We start from the raw sequence: 19,740 nt of genomic DNA, 5'->3' as shown, positions 1-19,740 counted from the left end.
GTGACTTGTTTTGTTGGCAAACACAAGCCCTCAGTTAAAGAGACAATCATTCACTTTTTTTTATTTTTATTTCTTACAAAATCACAGTTTAATAAATAGTCTGTAAAAATGAGTACAAAAGCGGTTTTTCTTAACATTTCATATATGAATCACTCGTGACTTTCAGGTCAAAGGAGTCTTCAGTTGGATTTTTTTTTTTTTGTCAGGAATGACTTTTTTTACAATCTAGTTTTGCTGAATTAAGGCCTCTTGATTTTGGCATCAGAACAATCTGTCAGTCAAATGTTTTGTATCTGAAGTTGAATTAGTGTAGAGTTATGCGCTCCCCTGGTTTCACAGTTAAGTCAGGAAAAAAATAAACACATTTACAAATAAATACCAAAATGGCTCAACATGCAAATGTAATCCCTTTGTCTTAAAATGCTGAGAAAACTAAGCACATTTCTAATGGTCAGTGTTTGACACTGCAGACATAATGCAACAATAACAATGGCACATGAGGCTGCTTCATTCAAAGGGATCCCACCAAAGACGACTTCAGAATTAATTTTTCTGTCGTCTTGAGCGTCTTTGAAGTAAAGAGATATGGACAAACGTAATACTTCCTTAAAAATAAAAACATACATTTTGGTGGAATTACCCTTTTTAACAAGTTTAGCGGCAACAAGGAGTGCAATCCTGTGTTGTGAAAGACACTCTGACATCTTTACTGCATTACAGTGAAACCTCTGAGGGTGGAAACACACCTGAAGATTTAATGTTTTAAAACTCAGATATGCTCATCTTTATTTTGAGACAAATTCTGTTGAAGGAATAATTTGGGAAATACACTGATTCACTTTCTTGCTGATAGTTATGACAAAGATTGATAATGTTACTGCCAGTAGCTGGTTAGCTTAGCATAAAACAGCTAGCCTGCCTCTATCTAAAGGTAACACAAGTCACCTACCAGCTCACTACAGCTTAACGTTATATCTACTTTGTTTAGTCCGTACAAAAAAAACTATGTGCCGGACTACTTCTTCTTGAAGTCCAGTCGTCACCATGTGGTTGCCAGGCAACCATCAGAAACTGCAGTAACTGAACTTGTTGGCCACTTGGGGGCAGCGGAAGCAAGTTGTGAACTCATTAACATATTATCACCTTTTAAGTTAATATTGGCGAACTTTTTAGCAAATTGTTGCTTTGATTACACATCCAGCAGTTACGGAGCAACATTATCATTCATTTGGAGTCTAGTATTCTCTGTTTTGGTCTCTTATCAACTCCTGGGGGAAATATCTGGTTCTTTAGCTGCTAAATGCTTCACTATGTTCACCAGCAGCTGCCAGATAGGAAATGTTAAATTATCGTATCACAGGCTTAAAATTATCATATGCGAGTCATAACCAGGAGAACAAAAATGTATCATTTTACAAAACACTTTAAAGCTTTTTGACATGCCTACAAATCTACCCACATCTAGTTTTTTGGTTTTTTTTTTTAAGCAGTCTGACAGTTTTGTAATAGCCTCATATTACAAAATTATATTACAAGACGTTTAGCTAATTATCTTCTCTCGTGCAAATTCTCTTCAGCGTCGGGCGGAGGAGCCTGGAAAACGACAGTCGTACTGCGTCACGATTGGCCCGAGAGAGGACACGTCAGAAGAGATGCGTAAATACAGACGTAGGATCCATATATTGCTATAAAGCGCAATGAGATAACTTCTGTTATGAATTGGCGCTATATAAATAAAATTTAACTGAATAATTATGTCTAAACAAATTTAAATGAGACAGCATAGACTAAAATAATCTAATTGTAAGCGTCACAAAATGGTCAGATTATCGTGCATTATTGATCATTCAGAGGGCGAAATTATCGTACATCTGGCAACGCCGGTCACCAGCTAGTTGCTAACTGTGTCTGTCTGCTGTTTGGTGCTGAGCAGGTTGTGTACAGTGCGTTTTTCACCTGCTGCGATGAAAATGACCCTGTGAGAGTGAACCAAAACAGTAAAACTGCAGTCGGACAGAAACAATGAGCTAAAAACTCGCTATAAAAGCCTAGGGGTACTGCAGATTCAGGTGGTGATTCTCTGTAGGTTCATCTCTACGAACGACCCCTTTCACATTATCAGGTAATCATTTGATACATTAAAAATATATATATTATAGACACTTTAAGGAAGTCACTTCTCCCGGGCCACTAGAAATAGTTCGGCACATAATTCCCCCGTAACACCGCATCATGTGGATTGTATAATTCGGTTTTTAACTGTTAACTATTGAGCTTTAGAGGTGCTGGTAGGTGGATTTTGTTACCTTTGAACAGAGCCAGGCTAGCTGTTTCCAGTCTGTATGCTAAGCTAAGCTGTACCTTTGTATTTAGTATACAGACATGAGTGGTATCAAAGTGTATTTCCCAAAATATCAAACTAGTCCATTATGAATCCTCTAGTGTGTGTCCATCCATACTACTACAGAGGATGTCAACACTAAATTACTGCATATTATAACTCCTTTTGTTCATTCCAACAAAAGACAATTTTACATAAAACAATGACAATGCAATTCAAGAAATGAGAAGGCCTGTTTGATTTAGCCCCAAATCTCTGGAAGTTTTGTTTTTTAAGGGACAGGTTACTTTACACCAGATGTTACAGTATTTAAAACATCACATTAATTATCTTTTCTTTGCAGATTCCATTTCCTTAAAAGGTACACTGAATTAACAATAAGGCATATTCTAAACATTTCCAATTCGCAAGTCAAACCTTGACCCCTAACAGTATCTTCAAAAGCTACATTTTGAAGCACATTTTCAATTTATATTACAAAAATTAAAGACATTTTGACCTTCAAGGTAAAATCCATCTACAAAGAATATTTTGCACAAGTTTCATGAGGGAGAGTCGTACAATCGATACAAATGACCTCAACTGTCTCGCATATTTTCATATGAACAGAATCACATTTTCACACAGACCGATAAGATTGTCACATTAACATAAGATGTTGCAAAAATCATATTGCTCCACAATGGCTGCGTGAAAATAAATCTTCGGCTTAGCACAGCTGGCTTCAAACCAATAATTTAATAATTAAAGAGAACTCTAAGTGTGAAAATGTGAAGTGGATGATTCCTCTAGTTTTTGGTCAAAGGCTGTTTGATGATGCAGAGAGGCTCAAGTTCTGTACAGTGTGTCGTGGAAAACAACTGCAGTTTTGGTGTTTTTCTTTCTCAAACTGGACATTTGCATGATCATTTATGCCATTAAGTGACCCTCGAACCCTTGAAACATGTTTGAAACACAATTTCTAAACTACACAGGCTTCGCTAACAAAATCGCTCATTCCAGAAAAACCACCTTGATTTTCATCCAATGACGGGCAAAGACCTCCCTCCTCCTCCTCACTGCACCACCACTGCTCCTAACAACCCTAACTCGTTATTGCTTGCATGTTAATACATAAGGAAACCATTCTTGTCTCTGAAAACTAGAAATATTTCACACCAGATGTCAGACTCCAGCATAAATGACAACAAGGGTCCAAACTTTAAAAAAAAAAAAAAAAAAAAAAAAGCACAACTCTGCCTAATTTGCTTGTGTTCCCCTCGGGTTCTTTCTGCTTTAACAAGGACAGACTCCAGTTTGTGGGAAGAGACACGACATGGACGTTTGCTGGTGTATTCAGGATGTAGCAAGTCACAAATTCTTTGGAGTTTCATTCGATAAGCCGAGATGATGGAGCCTGCGTGAGTTTTATGTACCGTCCCGTCGCAGGATGCAATGTTTTCACACACACTCTTTAGTTCCACACAAACTAACCCAAATAAACACACACGCTCGTCACACACTCACTGCAACTCATCTGAAAACACAATTGGCACAGATTATCAAAATAAATACCCTGGAAGCTTGGCACTATGCAAAAGAAACTTCACATTTTTGAAAGAAATCTTATAAAAAACTATTGAATAATCTCAGTCTACTCCACATTTTCGTTATCCTCACTATTACTTATATACTATATGCTGATGAAGGTTACACCAGTGTCGTAAACCTCTGAATGACTTAACTACCACTGAAACAATATAGCTCCTATTCAAATAGATTTTTTTTTCCACAAACGTACATCAAAATGAAGTATCTAACATCTATCGGACTATAGATAGTGCTGTTGTCTGGTATGCATCTCTTTATAGTGCCTCTTAAGTTTTTTCCTCCCTCTTCTTTCAAACAATCAGTTCCTTTAAAGTAATCTCTGAAACCCAGAAACTAAATCTCTTTTAGTTCTGGGAACAGATAAGAAGTCAAGTACACCTTCCTTTGTCTTATCCCACCTTGGGCAGATTACCTCACAGGTGTCCCTCCAGGATGCTGGTGACAGCCTGGTCCAGTGAGGGGCCTGACGTGGCCCTAGTCGGGGCTGCAGAGGGGCCCTGCAGGCGCTGAAGTTCCAGGATGCTGTCAATGGCACTCTGTAGATGTTCACTGAGCATGTTGTCCTCTTGGAGGGGGGGAGGCGGCGGGCTGAACCGCTGCTCCGGTCGAGGCGAGGCATCCAACCTGTAGCATTTCAGTTTTGGGGCGCTGACATCTCTGGGAGGCAACTCGAAGCAACCAGCCTGTGGCTCTGGCATAGAAAGAGGATTTGGGGCTTTTATTTTGGAATTGAGTGCTGTCTGGGGGACATCCTCTGCCGTGTTGCAAGGCAGAGCTCCGTTGGAGATCTCCTTGTCATGCTGAGGACCCTGGGGTGCTTCGTTGGGTGCCTCAGAGTGGCGTTCGTTCACAGCTCCGCCGCCGTTCGTCAGCTGCCCCATGTGGTCCCTCTTGAGTCCCGGGTCGCAGGCAGAGTTGTGAACCACCTTACGTGAGCCGGACTCCTGTTTGATGGTGAGCCTGAGAGCCCCGCGGGAGCTGGAGCGGTACGTCTTCAGTCCTGGGGGCCGGTCGGACAGTCTGGTCCAGGCTGGTGGAGAGGAGGGGCTGCCAGACGAGTACAGGTGGGGGGGACCCGAGGAGCGGGTGCCATGTGGGGAAGATGCTGATGTAGCCAAGGCCATCATAAATGACTCTGAAATTAGCAGAAGATTGAACATCATCACTCATTTTGATTTTCTAAAAGCCACAGAGAGCGTCATCATTACAAACCCACAATGTGCAGATAGTTTTGGTTTCAGTTGCCCGGGTTTTTGGATATCTGTCTCTGAGACTTCTGCCCTCACCCCAAAACATAACGTTTCAATCCAACTGGAGCATGGAATAAATCACGCAGTTCTCCATGGGCTTAAAGAACTTAACTACAGTTACAATTATTTGTTGTTAACTCTATTAAAAGTAAACTTTTATTGAAGTTTGAGGAAAGCTATTAAGGACATACATGCATATTAAACAAAAGTATGGCCCTAAATCACAAGTTAAATCTTACTTATCTGGGAGCTGAAGATGTCAAGTTGCACAGTTGAGAACTGGTATTCTTCCTCTGGCTATTTTGAGCTGTGTGATTTGGGAGTCCAGTTTTGTATTGTACACACTATGAAGATTTAAGAGGGTTAATTTTCCATGACATGGCTTGAAAAAAAAAACCCCTGAAATATTCTGGTGGTCAGATGATCAAAAATTAGATCGTTATTCAGTTTTGAAGTGTTTACGTTTGCTAACATTGTCTAAAAAGCCTGTAAAAGAAGGCAAGTTGAATGTATTATACAGTACATGTCAGCAATGTATGAATATTGTTGTAGACATGAAGGTCTGAAAAATATTATTAAATAAGGTTGACTTTTTGTAGTATTGTTTTAAGATGAATACGCTCTATTCTACATCTGGTTTATATGAATTAGCTGTGTCTTGTAACCCTGGGCATATTTGTATGCATGACACAATAAAAATGTAATTAATTCATACAATGGAAGGAAAACGAATGTCATTTGTGCAACACTGAACAACTGAAACAATGTCCGTGTCACTGTGGATAATCCACAGACCTCACTGTCAACAGTTTATATTGCAATTACTTTTTATTTATGTTGTCATAAATAAACAGTGTGGAAAAATGTTTTATTCAGTGCTGAAGCTACTTAAAGGGAATTTTTGGAAGATAAAGGCTCAAATCTAAATCTTTTCAAACATATCACCTTCTACATCCTGCTGTGTACTTGTTCTCATTGAGTTTGGTCCTGTTCTTTTAGCTTTTGGCTGTCAAATCTGTTATTTTTATGTACTTTATTAGCGCGACTATGTAACATCTAACTATAAAAACACATTTGCACCAATGTCTATTAATGTGCACTGTTACTGCAAATAAAATAAATAAATGTAAGGGTTTTGTTTTGGATAGCGTCAACTATCACTTGCGATTTGTATAATAATAGACTCAGTTCTATTTTTGTGTTATTATTAAGTCCCAGCAGCCAAGCCTGACATTTAACAGTTTTCATGAGCTTCCTTCCCCTTTTCCAACTTTTTAATTAACATAACAACCCTGCTTTAATTTGCTCTTAACCTCTCACATGTAATTTTTTCGTCATCATGCAGAGCACAACCCTGCTCCACATTTACACAGCTTAATTACACATTCACACCTGGGAGCTGCTCTGGAGCAAATATGGAGGTTAAGTGCGAAATTAGTTTGTGAGGAAAAAGAAAAAGAGAGCGTTTCACTAATTCACTTTTCCCCGTCCATATTTCCTGTCTCAGTCCTGGGATTTGAAACTACATCTTTCTTGGCAAAAATACAAAAGACAGGCAGTCAGCCACTCACTCCACTCATGTGCGCACATGCACGTAATAAAGTGGGTAAAGTAAGTGGTGATGATGGTTGTGTTTCCTGCTGGGACACTGACCTGGGTCTCTGCGGACTCTCCGTCTGTCCTCCACTAAAGCGCATCGCTCAGCCTGGAGGAAGAGGCGCTCCAGCATCACCATCTCTGCTGACGGACTCTCCTGCTGTGGAAACCAGTTCATATCCCATCACACACTCTGCTCCAAACAGCACTGAGAAGATGACTCTGTTGAATCTTTGGATTTGGTAAATTTAATTGTCTCGCTGTCCAATTACAAATAAATGAGGCCTTATAAACAAAATATGCATGTTCTCAAAAGTTGCTCATTTACTGAACAGTTACAGTGGACAGGTAATGTGGTCCTGCAGTTTATGATAAATTATCATTAACTTACTAATTACAAAGTAGATAAAACCGTCAGAGCACTTTCTGAAGTGACTCAGCTGAAAGTTAATTAATATCCCAAAATATTAGGATTTAGAAGTGATACTAGATACATACTATATTACACATATATTATAAATACAGGTACAGAGAAAGAAGGCAGTGTATTGTGTCTTACCTGGGCTTCTCTAACCAGTAGCTGCCTGTATTTGTTGACCATGTCCTTGGTGCGTTTCAGCAGGAAACCGGACACAGTATCAAACTCCTGGTCCACTGTGAGAAGAGAAGCATCATCATAGTCAGATTAACTGTTAATGAAATGAGTACACCCTACTGTGGGATTTGAAGAACTTACAGACTTACTGTTTTCCATCAAGAGGCAGTATGTATATAGTTCTATAGCAACTAAAATTATAATAGATACATAGCGTAAGTCAATTTTCAAGCAAAAACACCAAACATTTCCCTGGTTCCAGCTTCTCAAATGTGAGGACTTGCAGCTTTTCTCTATCATGTGTGATAGTAAACTGAATATCTTTTAGTTCTGGACTGTTGGTTGACAAAACTAGCAGTTTGATGACATCAAACTTATAGACCAAACGATTTATCGAGAAACTTATCAGCAGATCAATAGCTAATGAAAATGGTAGTTTGATTCTCATGTTTTGCATTGATCTTTAAATTTGACTATTTCCTTATCAAAAATGAAAAAGTCCACAGGATTTTATTGTTGGCGAAATAGGGCTCTGAAACCCAGAGTGATATTAAACATAATCGTTTACAGTATACTTCAGTGCAAAATGTTGCATTAGAGTGTATTCAGGGTGACATCTTTCCGTAGACCATACTACATTGATTACATAAATAAAAATCATCGACCTGCATACTACCTGTTACGTACAAGTCAAGGGACACAGTTTCTTCTGTGTTTTTTCTTCCTCACATACTCAAAGTGACTTTTGCTAAAAAAACACCAGGTTTATTGGTTGGTGCCCTCACTGTAATGGTTTTTGATGTCTTTTTGTAGATAAGTTAGTTAGATCCTGTTGTCTGGGTGTTGTTTTTAGAGAAAGAGTTTGGTTAGGTTTTATTAATTTCATTAATTTTTTGCACAACCACTTTGTCCTGTTCCCCGCACATGTAGATAACCTTTTTTTGTCCATGTAAATTTTGTAAATAGTCAAATAAATACCACATAATTCACCCACTAATTTGTCTCTGCCATTCTTTCTGTCTCCAGTTCCCCTTGTCCACCTTGGGGACGTAATGCTATGCATCATATATATACGACTGGCACCAATTTTTAATTAAAAGCTATATATATGCTGTCACACCCAGGTTATAATAGTTATTTGTAGCATGTCCTTAATTTATGTTTGTCATTCAATATCTAAGTTGTACTGAGTTCTTTTGTTGTCACTTAAGAACCAGCTAACCAACTTAAGTTACCAGCTGCTGTCACTTTTTTTTAATAACTACAGCAGATGGTTCCTTTCGGATCTTTAGTTGATATTTATAGAAAAGGCTTTATAAATAAGCGCAAATCATTGGGACAGTCATCAACCAGAGCTCACTGACCTAAATCGAAGTCATCCTGAGTGGGCAGGTGACCAGCACAGGTGTGGTATGGCAGCAGGCGTCTAACAGCGTCCTTCAGTGTGGAAAAGGCCGTGCCGGTGAAGGGGGTCTGAACCGCTGCGTGGTCCAAACAAATCTGCTGCTGGACCCTGAAGACCACAATGAAAACTCTGTTAACCTGAGATGCTACACACAACAGCCTGGAGACTGCAGACTGGTCAAGTAATAAAACATGTTTAGCCATAATTTACCCTCGCTTACTGACTTGCTGTTCTGGCTTTCTTATACACATTAGCATGGTACGCTACATGTCAGTAACTTAGTATTAAAGTAGAGGAAAAGCAGTAAGTGGTAATATTAGTAGTAGTGCTGGTAGCAGTAACAGGAGTATCAGTAGAGAACTGGTATGGGGTGGTAAGTAGTAGTAGTAGTGGCAGTAGTAGTAACACTCATGGTACTAACTAACTAGTATTTACGTGGCCAAATTAACCAGTCAAATGACTGTAAACCATTTGCAATAATTTTCCACACATTTTCATTGTCTGGTTAGCTTTATGTTTCTATTTCAACCAATTTTCTACTATTTCATGTCCATGACAATGATTCAAAATGTATATATATAAAATGAGTTGATGTGAGTCTGAGAAGAATTATTTCTGTCTAAACTTGAGTGATGTTTTCTGTTTCATGGTTTAATCCAACATTACAGAACATCAGCCTGAGTTGCTGCTCTCTGCCTCTTACCTGTGCCTTCGCATTGCTGGTGTGAGCCTCTCCTCTCTCTGCTGCTCTGGAGGACCTGCCAGCTGGCAGCCAGAAAACATTTTGGATGAGATCAAAGGACGGAAACAGGGATGCATTTTGAAGTCATTAATAATACGTTTGCTGCATTTAACAAATAATCATTTCAAAGCCTGCCATCTCTGTTTCAACACTGGAGCCAATTCAGTGTAATCCACAGAGGAAATGATTCGACTCATTACAGAAATTTTAATAACCATTTATTCTCAGCGTGAAACTAAATAAACAAGTTATAGAATGTAATTAGAGCTGAAACGATTAGTCAGTTAATCAGAAAATATATCACCAACCTTTTTGATAATTGTCATATTTTTAAAAAAAAGGTTTCAGCTTCTAAACTTGGAATATTTGATGGTTTTCTTAGTTGTCTATGATAGTAAATTTAATATCTAGATAGATAGATAGATAGATAGATAGATAGATAGATAGATAGATAGATAGATAGATAGAAGAATAAACCAATATATTTATATTACATTCTGTTATTTTTGGATTACATTGGATATTAAGGAGTTTTTTCAACATTCAAATAACAAAAAAATTAATTTATAAATTACATTTTTGACATTATAAAAAAACGTATTGTTTTTCTTGAATTAACCGGACTTTAAGTAAAGTAGATCTTAGCAGGTTCTCACCTTGGTGGCGGTCTGCTGGCTCGTCTGGATGGGGGCACACTCTCTGGGAGCTGGGGGCCCGTGAACCTGGACACCCTGGGCTGCAGGAGAGGGTGGATGGGCATCGAGAGTAAACGCTTTACTCTCCACGACCAAGGCAGCTGTTGGCTCTGAAAAGGGATACACTGACAATGATGACAGACGTGATGATGATGATTGTATTGCAGACCATAATAATTATAACAGCAATGATTAAAGTGATGGTGAAGAGTAAGAGCGATGATGAGGTAGGAAAAGTGATTATGGTTAGAACTATTCGCTCCGTGTCATACTTTAATTGAAACTCACTGTTTTGTGTGTGCTGTTGGACAGCGGAGTCGTCTCCTCCTTTGGAGAGACTAGCAGCCATGGGATCAGGCTGCTGCTGAGGCACCGAGACGCTGACTCGCAGATGGGAGGGACTGCTGTGGACTGAAGTGTTGACTGTGGACTGAGGCTGGGGAGCTGAGGCCTGGACCTGGGGCAGAGGCTGGGAAACAGATGACTGGATCTGTACCTGCTTCTGGGCAAATAAGGCCTGCGAGACCTGGAGCTGATGAGCGACCTGGTACTGGACTTGGGGCTCGACGCGAGGCTGGGGAGCTGTGATCTGGGGGACTGAACTCTCAGATCCAGGCAGAGTGATCTGAGGCCCGGTCGGAGGGGAGAAACTCGTCTGAGCTAGTCTTTCGGTGTCCTGAATGGGAGGGGAGGCGCAGATCAGCGGCGTGTCCTCTGGGTCTGAGTGAAGCGGAGAAGCCTCGACACACTGGTCAGACATCACAGTGTGGGTGTCCTGACCAGAGACTGCATGGGTCTGTGGTTGGGTCTCTCTCTCATTGGCGGCGGGGGAGGCGAGTGACTCCAACGGCACCACTGGCAGCACTCCGACCAACAATTCTGATGTGATAGGAGAACTAAGTGCTTGCTGTGGTGGAAAAGATGAAGAAAGAAGAGGAACAATTAGATAGATCTGCAGGAAGCAGTCAGCTAATAGTTCCACGTTGCTGCACAGAGATGGAACCACCTTCCAACTTTAGACATTTTTCAAATCCAAATGAAAAACTCTCCTGTTTTCCTGTGTCTTTAAATTGATTATTTTTCTTTACTGCACTTTTATTTCCTTTATTAAATTTGAGACAACTTACATCATTAATGCAGTGTAACTGCACTGAAACTCTATGTACATTTTTATTTAAACTTTATTCCACTTTAACCAATTTTACTTTCCTCTTTATTGTATTTTAAAATGGTGTTCTAATGCCTTCTATACAGCACTTTGCATTGACTCTTGCAATGCAAATAAACTAGCCTTGCCTTGAGTAACATCAATAGTAATAATGGTCATTAGTGGCTGACAGACATTACATGGGCCTATATGAATTAAGCATCCCTATTTTAATAGGAACATTTTTATAAGAACAAGACAAAGTCACCCATAAAATAATCAAATAATGCAAACAGTCATGCATCATATTAGAGACAATTCTTCACACATGTAAAATTAATAACACCAGTAACGCTTTTTGTCAGCTTTAAAGTGAAACTATCAAAATTTTGAAAGAAGAAATAACACAATCTTCCTTTTACAAGTGAAAAGCTGAAGACAGAAACAAAACAAAACATGCCCTTGCTCAGTTCAACACACTCAGGTGTTTTGCTGCTACAGCCTTACTTGGTCTGATATGACAAGTAGCTTATGATGATGCTAATACTAGCAAACTTTAGATGAATAGTCCTGTGTTATTGACATTTCCGTGTCAGTTGGCTGAGTTTGTGGTTTCTTCTCTATTTGTAATTCTGTTGCACAACATTTTAGCTCAGTCAGGCTGCCCACTGATGATGTCTTTAAAACAAATTACTCAATAAATGCTGAGAAATTAAAGGAAATTCAATGTGCTGTTATCCTGTAAGTACCTCCTGTGGCCACAGTGGCTGCCAACAGTTGGTTTCAGTTAAACATTCTGTTGCTAGTGGCAACTGCTACTGGCACAGTTCTATCGCAGCTTAACTGACATTGTTACATCCGCCATTTTGTCTGTGATCTGTGTCCAAGCAAACATTGGAAAGCGTCTTTTAACCACCCTCTAAATGCCATCATCAGAGCATTATCTGCAGGTACTCCTTATTACAGCTGTTTTGTGATTGTTTATTTGTCCAGGGGTGGAAAGTAACGAAGAACATTTTCTCAAGTACTATGCTTAAGTATAATTTTGAGGTACTTGTACTTTACTTGAGTATTTCAATTGTCTGCTACTTTATACTTCTACTCCACTACATTTTGGAGGCAAATATTGTTATTTTTACTCCACTACATTTATTTGATAGCTGTAGTACTAATTACTTTGTATACAAAAAATACAAAATATAAATCAGCTAATAAATTATGATATTCTGTATTATTATTATAGGTTAAGATACCCAGCAGTGTGAAAAGTAATTAAAGACATGCAAGTACACATTAATGCATCACTGATCATAATCCAGTAATATACTATGTAGGCCATTATGCATAATGAGTTTACTTTGATCATGATCAGTTTATTGCTAACTAATCTTGCTATTGTGTGAACATAGCTGGTGGGGGGTGGGGGTGGGGGGTTCCCCAATACTGTTTTCACAGTTTCACAATTGTTTCCACTAAAAGCTGTTTATATATGCATAGCTGTGCAGCTACATACATAGTTGGGGCAGAAGAAGTATCATGATTCCACTGAAAGTCAATAAACAATAATAATGAATTATCATTGTGCCCTATTACTAATACTATTAGAAACACAAACATCATCATGAGGAGGAGCACTGTCACGCCAACATATTAATGTAAACCAGCACAAGCATTTCATCACTGAATTAGTAAAAATCTGCAGGAACTTGTTGAAGCTCTGACCTGTTGCAGATGTTGCATAAAGGCCTCATTCTGACTCATCGAGTGGGTCACCTCCTCCACTACTTGGGTCATGTCTGCTGGGGGCATCAAAAGTTTAGGAATCTCCACAGCCGGATCGGGGGCCAGAGGTGGTTCAGGAGGAGGCTGCAGGACTGTAACTACAGGAGGAGAGGAGGACTGCAGCCCTGCAGAGGTGGATTGCACCGAGACATGCTGGAGAACATGTCCGTACGGCTACAGCAAGTGAAAAAATAGACATCAGAGCTAGTTAAAACTCAATTTAATACTTTTTAGGGGTTATTTGCGTTCATAGAGCGCGGTGCCAGAGAGATTGGGTTTGTCAATGACACCAGAAGGTTTAGTAAAGTACAGTTAAGTACTTGACAAAAAAATGTGATGTACTTATATGTAAAAGGTGTATGTTTGTTTTTTTTACTTGACTCAAATCTGATGTAACTAGTATTTTGAATATTTTGATTAAAACACACATTGCAACGTAATATAAAAGGAGATTCAAATAAATCTAATGGCTCATTTACATTTTAAAGTATATTTCAATATTGAATCACACACTGCAGAAAACTGGTTTTGCACTGTTTTACAGGTTGAAGCAATCGGGTATGTTGAAATTCAGGCCACACTTCAATCAAGTGGTGTTTTCTATCACCTGTGTTAAGCAAAATACCTGTTTTAACATAACAGATTGGGGTGTGGACAGGAGTGCAACATGCTTGAACATTTAACCCCTTGAGAGTTGTACAGCAGCACTTTTTTTCCTTTTGTAAGTCAGAGTGAACTATACCAGTACATTTGACATTTTTCTTACCATTTGCATGAATGCTATACAGTTTTAGATTTTTGGCAGATTGTTTCTACCATTACAGACATCCTTTGGTTTCCATTCATTTTCATGGAGTATAAAAATCACTTAGTTGACATTTGAAGCTTGTGTAATCCATCATAGTGAACATCGAGTCTACACGGATGTTTTGTCAATGTTACATTATCGTTGCAAGGTAATGCAGTTTAGGTACAGGTTGATTTAAAGGGGTACAACAGCGATTTAGTATTGCACTTCCACAAAGCGGCAGATTTTAAGAATAACAGTCCAAGCTGAAGCTGCAGATATCCTGACTTTCAGTTCCTTGTATTGGTCAAGCTTTAAAAACAGTGAAACCTACATTTCCCATAATGCAACTAAAAAACATCTTTCTCACTGGTTAATGCCCACGTCTTTCAAAACTCCATGTGCCCAGTTTGTAACACTTTCTGTTGAATATTTTTCTCTAAGCCCAAGCCAAGTGGGCCATGATGACTTCATTACGGTTATTTATTTTGGATTTCTCTTTCTAGAGCCACAGATGACACTATACAACTGTTTTCACAGGCTGAGTAGTACTCCTTGTGATGAGTAAACTGCTCTTCGCGTGTAGGTTTGGAGTGCCCCTTTAAAAAGTCTGCACTGTGTTATCTTACTACGATGATGTAATATTGACAAAAATTAATGCAGACTCCATATTCACTGTGATGGATTACACCATCCATTCATGAGTCTAACTGACTTTCATATTGCATGGAAATTAATAGAAACCAATGTATGCCTGCAACAGTAAGCTAAATACATTCAAACTACTAAAACACAGCAGCATGGTTTCATGCTGAATAACATATACCATGATATAGACAGAGGTGGCAGCTCACCTGTGGTAGTTGGTGGAAGGTCTCCTCTGAGCTGGTCCTCTCTTCTTGAATAGTTCTTTCTGGCAGCAGCACCACAGAGGCCTGCTGGAGGCTCAGCTGACCTTCTGTCACGCCTGTCTGAGGAGCCGGGGCCTGGGCAGCAAAAGGCAGCCCCTGAACTACAGAGGGGCCATTAACGATCGAGATGGAAGTGAGATCTGGGGGAAGCACCCCTGAACTGTTAATCAAGGTAATATGGTTTCCAAGAGCAGGACTGTGGACCAAGGTGGCACGCTGCCCCTGTCCTCCTGGAGTGTAGGTTCCAGCCAGCTGTGCTGGCATCTGGAAGACAGTAGGGGGTGCTGACTGTAGCTGCAAAGGTCCTGAAAGCACAGTGGCCTGACGGAGCGCTAGCTGCCCTGTAGGGGTGGTGAAGACAGGGCTGAAGTTCAGCTGTCTTTGGGGCACAGTTAGGATCTGAGAGCCGTCTACGAGTTGCCCAGTGGAGGGAGTCAGGCTGTGGACCGACGGGCCTTGGTGACTGGGCGTCAGAAGCGGTCGAGCTGCACTGGCAGGCTGGGAGATCGTAACAGGGGACTGGCCTGGAAGAAGGAACTGGCTTTGGCCTTGGAAGAGTCCCTGAGGCTGGAGCACAAAGGAGCCGCCCTGGTTGACTAGCTGCAGGCTGACCTGTTTGTGGAGCTGCTGGGTGGGCTGCGGTAGTGGAGCTGCAGGCTTTTGGCCTGGAGGTTGGGAGAGTAAAATATTTGGTGAGGCAGTCCCAGGGACAAATGTAAGACCTGGAGTGTGTTTTTGCCCAGAAGGCTTGGGGCTAATTTGAACCAGTCTGGGCTGAATGCTGATAGGGAGCTTGGGTTGGATGGGAAGGGGTGCGCGCTGCAGGAGGATGCCCGGTGCTGCTGCTGCTGCTGCTGCTGCTGTTGCTGTTGCTCTCAGGGTTGGGGTGATGAGAGGGCGACTGGTCACACTGGGAACAGCCTTGTGGATGATCATACTGGATCCCTGGGCAGGACTCAGAGAAAAGGAGGTCTCTGGAGAAGCAGCAGGGAACACATTTCCAGGCAGGAGGCCCATAAGCTGAGGAGGCGCAGCAGGTTTTAAAGAAGGACAGCCTGGCCCGACAGCCAGGAGAGAGGGCTGGGGAGGCTCCACTGCTGCCTGGGTGTCTCTGGGCAACCCTGGGGTGATGGGCAAGGTCACAGACTTGGGTAAGAATGGTATGGTGGGTGGAGACAGGAGAGGGGCAGGTGAGTACAGGGACAGGCTGTCCCCAGAATGGGCCAGACCTGCCTCCAGAGCCATGGTCTGCTCTGTGATCTCAGCCTCCTGCAGGCTCTGCTGGAGGATATCACATGCCACCTCTGCCTCCTCCGCTTCTCCCTTCTTTTCCTCAAATCCAGCCTCGACAGATGTCCTGGCCTGCCCCACCTGTGGGTCTTCTCCACCCTCCGGCGATGACAGCAGGGCCTCCTCCAGGAAGGACAGGTCCACACACCCAGGTGGAGGTGTGTCTGGGGAATCCCTGCCATCTCCCAGCAGAGAGACGGGGCTCTGGAGGAAGAAACAGTGGGAGATAGAAAGAGAGGTACAGACAACAGGATAAAGGAGAGAGAGTGAAAAGGAGGGGAGAATTGTGTGATTAGCAGGAGTTTACAGGAAGCTGTTTCAGGCACAGAAGGAGAGAAAAAAAAAATCATTCTCCTGGGGAAAATGCTGGTTGTTATGACGCTGCTGGCTGTGGATTCAGACACTCACCGGGGCATCTGTGAAGAGGGAGGGCTCCCCAGAGGAGGAGTTAATGAGCAGGTCTTCAGTCTGCAGCTGGTGGGATGAAATCAGTCGATTTTAGGTTGGGCTCGCAAAGTTGTGGTGAGAAATGCACGCAGTATTACATTATGACTCTTTTTCACACCGTCAGCCCTCCTCCACACATAGCGCACGACTGTGTGCCAAGAAATATTCCCATCTCAAATTTATTATTTGCACTATTGATTTTTTTTTATTTGAGTCCCTCTCTATTTAAGACTCTTTTGTTACCTCATTGGTCCCGTGAAGGAAGTCGTTCAGGGCTTGGGGGTCACTGCGAAGACGAAGAGAGGGCAGAGATTAAAATCTCAAACAAAATCTGTTAAATCTTGGTGAATATTTTGTGCAAAGCACAGATTTTGCACATGATAACAAAGTACCAGTTTAAGAGGACATTAGACCACATTAAATCTAAATATAGTGAGCAATAACAAAGCCCTGTCCAAATTATTTTTTTGCTTACTTTTGATCATCTACAGGATATTTTTTATTCTGTTGGATCCAAGTAAGAATCAGACAGACTCACCACAAAACATCAAGTAGACAAGTCCCATCTTCATCCTCCATGTCAACTAAGAGGAAGAGGAGGAAAAATGCAATTATGTGAACAACATTTAAATGATTGGGATGAAAGATCAATCAGCGAGGGAAAATCAATGCATTACACACATTTTTACTGTTATTATGGCTGCAGCTACCAATTATTTTCATTATTTCATTATTTCAGATGGTCAACAGCATTACCAAGGTCACTATTCACTATCTGAGAAATATCTAAAAAATAAAAGGCTTTCTATCCCAGTCTGACTCAAAGAAATGTATACATGCTGCTGTCATGAGGAGGCTGGACTATACTGCTATTTTGTGTTTTGGGGTCTTACTGCTGAAACCAGACGTAGCTCATTCAGAAAGCTGCTGCGTGGTTCTAACCAGGACAAAAAAAAAAAAAAAAAAATCAGACCACATCACTCTGGCCCTTAGAAACCTCCACTGACAACACATTGCTTTCTGAATTAAAGATCCTCCTCTTGGTATACAAAGCTCCTGATGGTCTGGCTCCACAGTACACATCAGACATACTTTTGTATGAAATTGTGCATGAACGTCTTCAATTAATCAATTGTTTGATTTATAAAAATTGTGAAAAATGCTCATCACAACTTCCTAGAGTCCAAAGTGCCATCTTTAAATTGCTTTTTGTGTCCAATAAACAGTCCAAAATCCAAAGATATTCAATTTACAATGATATGAAACAGGGAAAAGTGGGAAATCCTCGCATTTGAGAGGCTGGAAGCAACGACCTTTGACCTAGATGATTGATTGTCCAAAAAAGTGTTGATTTATTGACTAATTGCTTCAGTAATAACTAACTGTTGTCCAGACCAGTGGTTCCCAACCTTTTTGACCTGTGACCCCTTATCACAGCTATTAGCCTCAGTGTGGACATGAGTTGTAAAATGTTCAACCAAAAGGTGATTTTCTCTCTCAGATTGTTACATTTGAAGGATTTTCAGAGGCCAGAAGAGATGAAAGTATCCAGTATTTCACAAGGAAAAAAGCTAAAATTTGAGAAAAAACTGTAAAATATAGATTATTTTGTGTAATAGAAGTAACAGACAACCCCTCAACCACAGGATGTGAATGACTGGATAGAACATTTTAAATATAAAATGATGAAGCATTATACCTTGTTGAAATGAACTGAGCACATCGCCCACTGTCATCCAAACACATTAAACAACCTGAACACCTCATGAGTCATGAGTCCACTTTCCAGAAGGAGACAGACCACAATATGAACCTACTTCATATGTGAGAGGCCCCATACAGAGCGGTCGAGGTGAGTTCTGGTGGTGGCCTCATGGGAAGTCGTGGCCGGGCTTCAGTGTCTGGAGGCGGAGGGGTGCCAGGCCGAGGCGGCGAGACGGAGACGGGTCCTCCCTCTGCTGGGGCATCGCTGCGTCCTCACGGTGCGGGAAGCCGGTGGAGAGGCTGGATGTGAGAGGGGGGCGGGGGGCACAAACACACCACCACATGCTGTCAGGTCACTTGAGGTTACCTCCAGCCAAAACACATTCTCATCTCAGCGGTGAGACATAACATCAATATATGATTCATCAGTTTCTCCTCAGCTGTGCGCAGAGCTGGCGTGATTTTGTTGCAGACATCTGGGGACACTGGACCAAATCCTTACCAATAATAGCATCACATTGTTTTTTTTTGGACTGTATTGATCATGCTTGAGGCTGATGAGGAAAATGGAAGCTATTGTTGTGGCTATCACAGATACGAGAGAGGCAAATCTGAACGCCTCAGCTGTAAATAGATGGCTCCCCCTGCGCCTTGGATGTGACTTGTCCTCTCCTCATGGCTGGAAAAAAAAACAATGTGGAGAAGCTCGGCACAGTGCAAACCCATTACAACATTACTCAATGCCTGGCGCTCAATTTCCCGGGAGGTCCCTGAAAAAACAAGACAAACCTCCCTCTCCGGTCCTGCTGACATATTTTTGTTTACAACACGACAACCGCATTAACACCCTCAAGGTTCCGCATCGCCCAATGAAATCCAGGCAAACGACCCTCATCTAAACCTGCAGCGGCAAGTGCATGCTATTCTCTTGCAATAACAGGACCAGGCTTCAGTGATGCATTTATAGGTTACGTAAGGTGAATGTGTGTTCATGTGAAATGAATGTCCCAAACGATGCAGGTATGGTATTTTTCTGATGTCTATTTAAAAAAAAAAAAAAAAAAATCTCCCTGAGTGGGACCACGGCAGCTGACGCCTGCTGTAAATCATATCGCGGTAACAAAAGATGCCTTGTGTTAAATATAATTTCCACACAGCCAGCCCCGAGCGATTCTCTTATCGTTGTGCCATTAGAGTAATTCCGCAATTCAAAAAAACAACCAAGAGGAGGAAAAAAAAACTCACCCCTTCTTTGTGGTTTATTGTCCTGTCAAGCGGGCCTCTGCGCCATCGATTCTCACTCAGTGGTCTTTTCAGATGCTAAAAGGAGGAGAGGGGGTGGTGGTGGAGGGGGTGGTGGATGGGGTAGGGTAGGGTGGGATGGAGGTGGGTAGGAGGAGGAGGGGTGTGGAGGGGGGGTACCGGGGTGGGTGTGAGAAACAGACTGGGAGAGCAGAT

General features: G+C 41.3%; 1 protein-coding gene across 4 annotated transcripts; it reads right to left on the bottom strand.

The window, feature by feature from the left end:
* Window positions 1-49: 49 nt before the first annotated feature.
* si:ch211-168d23.3 (BRD4-interacting chromatin-remodeling complex-associated protein) lies at window positions 50-19,650 on the bottom strand. Of its 4 annotated transcripts, none has more exons than XM_044167504.1 (14): window positions 19,528-19,650; window positions 18,396-18,582; window positions 17,117-17,162; window positions 16,822-16,864; window positions 16,540-16,605; window positions 14,785-16,335; window positions 13,084-13,317; window positions 10,503-11,121; window positions 10,176-10,339; window positions 9,481-9,542; window positions 8,737-8,885; window positions 7,337-7,431; window positions 6,835-6,937; window positions 50-5,066 (listed from the first exon to the last, which is right to left on the bottom strand). In XM_044167504.1, the coding sequence occupies exons 3-14, from the start codon at window positions 17,155-17,157 to the stop codon at window positions 4,345-4,347; spliced, it is 3,849 nt and encodes a 1,282-aa protein (XP_044023439.1). In that variant the 5' UTR covers window positions 17,158-17,162; window positions 18,396-18,582; window positions 19,528-19,650; the 3' UTR covers window positions 50-4,344. The 4 variants fall into 4 exon arrangements, with proteins under 4 accessions (XP_044023439.1, XP_044023443.1, XP_044023442.1 ...); XM_044167508.1 differs by having other exon boundaries at window positions 10,176-10,324; XM_044167507.1 differs by lacking the exon at window positions 19,528-19,650 and adding an exon at window positions 18,785-19,521.
* Window positions 19,651-19,740: the final 90 nt, after the last annotated feature.

This window comes from Siniperca chuatsi, linkage group LG15 (assembly GCF_020085105.1).
Source record: "Siniperca chuatsi isolate FFG_IHB_CAS linkage group LG15, ASM2008510v1, whole genome shotgun sequence".
NCBI lineage: Eukaryota > Metazoa > Chordata > Actinopteri > Centrarchiformes > Sinipercidae > Siniperca > Siniperca chuatsi.
This window is presented reverse-complemented; position numbering and strand designations above follow the sequence as displayed.

What these genes read in the sequence shown, in the direction of transcription:
- si:ch211-168d23.3 (XM_044167504.1), bottom strand. Translation starts at nt 17,157, where the DNA reads ATGGAGGATGAAGATGGGACTTGTCTACTTGATGTTTTGTG. An exon ending in TCAGGATGACTTCGATTTAG is followed by an intron (nt 7,432 to 8,736) that starts GTCAGTGAGCTC and finishes CTCTTCTCACAG; the next exon opens with TGGACCAGGAGTTTGATACT. An exon ending in TACTGGTTAGAGAAGCCCAG is followed by an intron (nt 6,938 to 7,336) that starts GTAAGACACAAT and finishes TGGTTTCCACAG; the next exon opens with CAGGAGAGTCCGTCAGCAGA.